We start from the raw sequence: 6402 nt of genomic DNA, 5'->3' as shown, positions 1-6402 counted from the left end.
AATTAGGCAATTGAGGGATTTGAGATATTAGACATATAAATGGGGAAGAAAGGAAGATTGATGGTACATTTTTTTATTTTTGAAATCTTATCAAACATTTATATTTTGACCTAGTGGCTCTTATTTATCTCTCGAAAACAAAAGTTTTTTTTTTTTTGTCTCTCATATTTTACTTCTTTTTTTTTTCTCGCCCTCTTCTTATTTCTTCATCTTGTTTCATGTTATTTGGTATCAAAGCTTTGTTACGCTCTTATGGCTACTATAAGAAGTAAAGGACGATGTGATAAAAAAAAAAAGATATAACTAGATAAAGATGAAAGGAATGCAGAAATTGAAGAGCTTACTATGCGCCAATATCAAGAGACCCATTACTCTAAGGCTCAAGCTATAATTATGCAAGCAATGGATTTGAAGACACGAATCCCTTTTGCATCCAAAGAAGCCGTACGAGGCTCATCCATGGAGAGATTTTTTCAAACAAATAATAATATCAAGATTGACTTATCGGAGTTTCATAGTCGATTTCAACTTGAAGAATTTTTTTATTAGTTTAGTACAAGCATATGTTGAAGATCAATAAATAAAATTAATGGCTACAAGGCTTCGTTGTTAAGCTTTAGTTGGAAAGGAAAGAAGAAATATTGACTTTGAGAATTTTCTTCCATCTAATTATCTAATTATGTTCAAACTCTTTTTTCATAATATAATAATATTTAGAAAAATAGCAAGAGATACTAGAAAATCAAAAAGTAAAAATAATTACTACAAGGCTTCAATATTATGCTTTAATATGGTGGGACAAGGTGCAACATTTGGAAAGAGAAGAAGATTTCAACTTGAGAGAAGATGAAATATCATTTCTTTGAGAATTTTATTCTATCTGATTATGTTTAAATTCTCTTTTCATAATTTAACAATCTTTAATAATATTGTAAAGTCGTCATTGACTATACTAAAGAATTTTATAAGTTGATGGCTCAAAATATGTATACGACCTACAAATTATGATTCGAGATAAAGTGAAGATACAATAATTATGGAGGTTATATAATGTTTATCAATTAGCGCTAAAAGTTGAAGCAAAACTTGCTACAAGTAGAGCAAAGAGGTATTCTAATGTTCATTTACGTTTTTTTTTAAAGCTTTCTACTTGTTATAAGGCTAGTAGATTAAAAACCGGTGAAATCATGAAAAAGACATCCAAACTAACTCCTATCAACCATGGAGGACAATATAGTTGCACTATGCACCTTTCTATAAACAAACAAGGCACTACATAAATAAGTGCCCAAATAGAAGCTGATGCATGAGTCAATTTTATCGAAAAAGAAGTCAATGGATAACTTAAAGATATTGAAAATCTAATATATGATGAATACCTTAAGGAGATTTCTAAAGAAATTACATCCGAAGAAGGTAAATGCTTGTTAATCTATAGAGCACTTGCTACTTTGAGGAATAATTCTAATGAAGAATGGTTACGAAGTATTATTTTCAAGATATATTGTAAATCTCGAGATAAAGTTTGCTCTTTTGTTATTGATAATGGTAGTTGTGAAAACATTATAACTTAAGATACGATAGACAAACTCAAGCTCAAGTTCAAACTCAAAATCAAGAAAGGCAACGAGGTATGAGTTGCTAATCGATGCCTAGTTGCTTTTTCAATATGTAAAAATTATAAAGATGATAGGTAAAAAATATATTTTTTAATAATTTTTAATAAAAATATCAAACATAATATTCATTAAAAAATAAATATTATATTTTTTATATTTTTTATACAAATATATATTTAATAATAGTTTAATTAAAAAATATTTTATTAAAATATATCTGATAATATTTTATAATATTTTTATGATTTTTTTATAAAAAATATAACGAACTTTCAAAGTCTTTATTAAAAATAATGAGACGACGTTTCCGGAAAGCCACATCAGTAGAGAAAGTTTCAAGGTTGACTCGCTCTGACAACAGGGCCCTGTTGGCACGAGCGCCACGTTTCACGACACAATCCACTGTGCTTATTGGCGCGTCGAGTGTATTATATATATATATATATATATATATATATATATATATTGTGATTTTATTTCGTGACCACGGGGCTCGGGTCGGCTCGAGCCGAGATGCGAGCCATGCCTATCTGGCCCAACAGTGTATCAAATCAGGCCGAGTCGAACCGATTGCATCGCCGGCGCTTTCAGCTCTACGGGAAAGCCGACAGAGACGGGATACGCTCATATGCCGTGTTTCCACGGTTCCACCAACCTCGGTGCATCATTCTGCATCAGATCTACGCGAGGAGCCGCGGAAGCGAAGGAAACTGAGTCTGGAGACGCGATGAAGGAGGCGACGAGCGATCCGAGGCAGCCGTCCACGGCGAAACCCTATGTCTCTGCCACGCTTTCGCCGCAGGATCTCCCCATCGACTACGCCGGCTTCCTCGCCGTCGTCTTCGGCGTCGTCGGCGTCACGTTGCGTGTACTAGTCTCTCTACTCGATTCCTTGTTTGTTGCTTAGGCTTTTCTTTTCCTTTCGCGTCGAAATTTATTGGATCTGCCATGTTTTGCCCTTCTTGTTTGTGACAACAATTATCGAGATCGATGCCTAATCTCTTCTTTCGCACGATGAAAGTGCGCGATTTCTTTTATTTAAGCGTACTTTATAGATGAGAACAAAGGAATCTTTCTTCCATTGATTGGTACGCCCACGATTTATTCTCTTCTTCTTCCTTGGGATCTTCTCCATCGGATTGAACAACGTGGATGAAGATTTCGGAGTTATCGGTGTCCTAAATGTGAGGATACCACCCATTCTCATTTAGAGAGAAAGTTTAAAGATCATACAATAGCAACCAGCAATTGTGTCATAACTGTTTGGGTTACATAGATGACTATCATGTAATATCAGAGTAAAATGGCCTCAATTCTTATATCCAGCTGCAAGTTTTGACCTTTAGGTTCTCACAATTGGAGCAGGTAAAATTGGTCGTTTGACTTTCTTCTTCCCCCTATGAGCAATTCATAGAACGAACTGTCAAGATGAGCAGTTTGAAGATGATGATGATGCTAATTGTAGATATCAGGTAAAGCTGGTTCTCGAATGTAGATAAAGGTTAAGGTCGTATCTGATCATCGCATGCTAATTGCACATCGTCTCATAAAGAATCACAACTGATTACTTTTAGGTATATGGAAGTTGGACCATAGGGAAATATTCTGTGAATCAATTCTGATTCGAAGAATGCTTTCTACTATGATTTTACGATGACATGGCAGATCCAATCAGCTTGTTTTGTTGTTTTCTGACATGTTGGCATCCACGTGTCATATCGATAGAACTGTGAATCTGGCCGTATCAAATGGCAATCACGACTTTGTGGAGGCTTTCTCCCTTTTTATTTGTTAGATAAAGTATATGTGTTAGTAGCATTGGAAAAATAAGAACAAAAAGAGATTACAAAACACGTTCTAGACGATTTTATTAAAAGTTATATCAACATTCTGGTTTTAAGTGGTAACATTACTATAAATCAAAATCTATTAAGAGATGTAAATCACTTGCATGATCATGGGATATGACATCGAGTATTGACATATATCAATCTTACCCTGGCATGTCTTATACACGTTGCATTTCTATATATCATATACGTATGCAAAAAGATTTAGGGTATATCCCATTCTTAGATATCTTCGGTATGCATCATTCTCCCTAGAATGGTTTTCAGACATACTTTATGTTTTTCGTTTTCCTGCCAAAACTGTAAACAGGACTTCCAAAAATTCTTGAATGTTGTCATTATAACATTTTTGTTATGTTATGGTGATGTATATTTGCCATCGTTTCTCTTCATCTCCTCGACAGGGATTCTATGCTTGATTGCTCATACGCTATAATTTCCACCATCACATTCAGTTTTGTCTGGTTAGTAAATTAGTTAGTTATAAAGAACTATGATAGGATTTAGTTAGTTGGTCACTGCTTATGCATGTATACTTCAGAAATGATGAATTTGCTTTCCCTGCAGTACAAACTTTGTTCGTGGCTGGCCATTATCTTCTGTGCTCAGTCTCTTGCAAACATGAAGAATTTTGAGAACGATTTTAAACAGTTGTCTATGGCTTTCATGTAAGTAACAATCTGGATCTACTTCTCTTGTAAATTCGTGTCGGCTGATTTCTCGCAACGCATGAGCATCAAATGTTCACTTGTGGAGTAATGAAGACTTCCACTCTGCTTTTCTTGTATCGACCTAACTATTGATTTTTTTGCCAGGTTTGGAATCATGGGATTGGTTACAAACTATTTGGGGCCTTCACGACAGGCGAACAAGCAACGCTAATTTCATCTAATATTCTGCATAATCACTCATCATTTATCATGTGATTTGTGGAAGCTTGATATGAAGAGGTATTTTCAGGTTTAGACTCAGGTTGCTTTTTCTATGTAATGCAGACCCTATTGCTTCTTCTGTGTCACAAGAAGCTATACTTTAACAAGTTTGATTCCAATATTTAAATTTGGTTTGTTTGTTTCTCTTGTTGATACCACATATGTGATTTGAAGTCCCTTATCTAAATACCATTTATCTTCTTTTAAATTATTATAACTTATTAATAAAATTTAATTTTTATTATTTATTTTTTAGTAAAATTTGTCTTATCATCTTGATTGTTAGAATTATAATAACATTTAAAGGAGTAGTATCCATACCTTTTACAAATATAACATTATATTTTGTACATTTTAAATTTTTATAATGTCCATGGCCTCGACCACATCCTTACCATAACCTTAGTTTCTTTGGCTAGAATTTTCTCCGTCATTTTCATTATTTTAAGATTTTTAATTAGTCTCCACCTCTTTATTTTTGTTCACGACCTCTTTCATTTTGATTCATCTTAGTTTTTAAGAGTAAGTTTCGTTTATAATACTTGCTTTATAGATTTTTTTCTCCTCTTATTATAAGCTTTTGTTCATGAACTTAAATAGAACCTATTAATTGTTCTAAAGATATTTGTTCTAAATCTTTTGACTCTTCAATTGTTATAACAATAAAATTAAACTTTGACTATGGAGATCTTAATATTTTTTCTATTACTCTTTGATCACTTATTTGTTCATCATTTAGTCTTATTTGATGAACAATAGAAATAATTTTTGAGAAGTAATCAGAAATAAATTCAGAAGTATCTTGCCATAATTTTTCAAACTCTAACTCATAAAACTTGTACATGAAGGTTTTCTACCTTATCCACACTATCAAATATTTTTTAAAATATTTTTTAAACTTCTTTAGAAGTATTTGCTAGAGCAATAATCTTGAATATTGTATCATTAAACCCTTGGTAGATAGTGAATAAAGTTTTTTTCTCCTTCTTTTTATCTTTGAGTTATTTTCTTACTTTTGCGTTCATTGCTCTTTCTATCGGACTTGGATCTACAAATTTATCTTCTATAAATTCTCATATATCTTGGGAGTCTAGAAGGACTTTTATTTAGATGCTTCATGTATTATAATTTTTTTTTGTCAATCTAAGGATATGGAGTTGGATAGTGCTTGGGAAAGAAGCCATAACATAACATAACTTTGATACCAAAGTTTGATTTTATTATTAAAGCGATTAAAGAGTCTAAAGGTTCCAAACAAATATCTTTAAAATAACTAATTAGTTCTTTTTAAGTTCATGAATAAAAGCTCAGTGAAAGAGGATAAAGAAAATCTATAAAGCAAACACTATAAACCAAACTTACTCTTGAAAATAAAAATGAATGAAAATTTCAAAGAGGAAAAAGTGATAAAAATCAAACCACCTGACGCGAGGTGGTGTTAAATGGTGCTCGAAGAAAAGGCATAGCTTAATTATTTAAAATCTTCTATTTCTCTCCAAGTTTTTCTCAAAGTTTATATATATATATATATATATATAATTATTTAAAATAAATTATTTTTTTTTATAATTGTTTAAGAATTAATAATTAATTTGATTTGTCCGAACCTCTCTCTTGATATAAATCTCTTTATAAGTTCTTAAAAGGTTCAATTCTAACATGAAGGGAATTTGTGCTTGATAGCTACTAATCGTGTGGCGGCTTTTACCGAGGAAAAGATGAATGACGTGATGTTGGCGAATGCAGCGATGGCACTGCGATCGAAAACGACCAAAGGGGGGGGGTTTGATGCATGTGGAAGAGATTGCGAGAGCGATTAGATGTTTGATGAAAGGAAAGAAAGGGAAGAAGTTGTGACAGGAGTACCGAGCATTCGAAGGGAGATGAAATTAGGTGAGGAAGTGAGGTTGTGCACATCAATCAATTTGGATAGATATAATAATCTAAAATGACACCCGCCTATTGAATCTAACCGTCCACGTGGAATCATCTAACGGCCAG

General features: G+C 32.8%; 1 protein-coding gene across 1 annotated transcript; it reads left to right on the top strand.

The window, feature by feature from the left end:
* Window positions 1-2195: 2195 nt before the first annotated feature.
* LOC103977135 (protein Asterix) lies at window positions 2196-4545 on the top strand. The gene is made up of 3 exons (XM_009392564.3): window positions 2196-2487; window positions 4037-4137; window positions 4285-4545. Exons 1-3 carry the CDS (start codon window positions 2248-2250, stop codon window positions 4349-4351), a joined length of 408 nt encoding a protein of 135 aa, XP_009390839.2. The 5' UTR covers window positions 2196-2247; the 3' UTR covers window positions 4352-4545.
* The last annotated feature ends 1857 nt before the right edge of the window (window positions 4546-6402 follow it).

Source organism: Musa acuminata, chromosome BXJ2-3 (assembly GCF_036884655.1).
Source record: "Musa acuminata AAA Group cultivar baxijiao chromosome BXJ2-3, Cavendish_Baxijiao_AAA, whole genome shotgun sequence".
Taxonomy (NCBI): Eukaryota; Viridiplantae; Streptophyta; class Magnoliopsida; order Zingiberales; family Musaceae; genus Musa; species Musa acuminata.
This window is presented reverse-complemented; position numbering and strand designations above follow the sequence as displayed.

What these genes read in the sequence shown, in the direction of transcription:
- LOC103977135 (XM_009392564.3), top strand. Translation starts at nt 2,248, where the DNA reads ATGCCGTGTTTCCACGGTTCCACCAACCTCGGTGCATCATTCTGCATC. An exon ending in TCGTCGGCGTCACGTTGCGT is followed by an intron (nt 2,488 to 4,036) that starts GTACTAGTCTCT and finishes CTTTCCCTGCAG; the next exon opens with TACAAACTTTGTTCGTGGCT. An exon ending in CAGTTGTCTATGGCTTTCAT is followed by an intron (nt 4,138 to 4,284) that starts GTAAGTAACAAT and finishes TTTTTTTGCCAG; the next exon opens with GTTTGGAATCATGGGATTGG.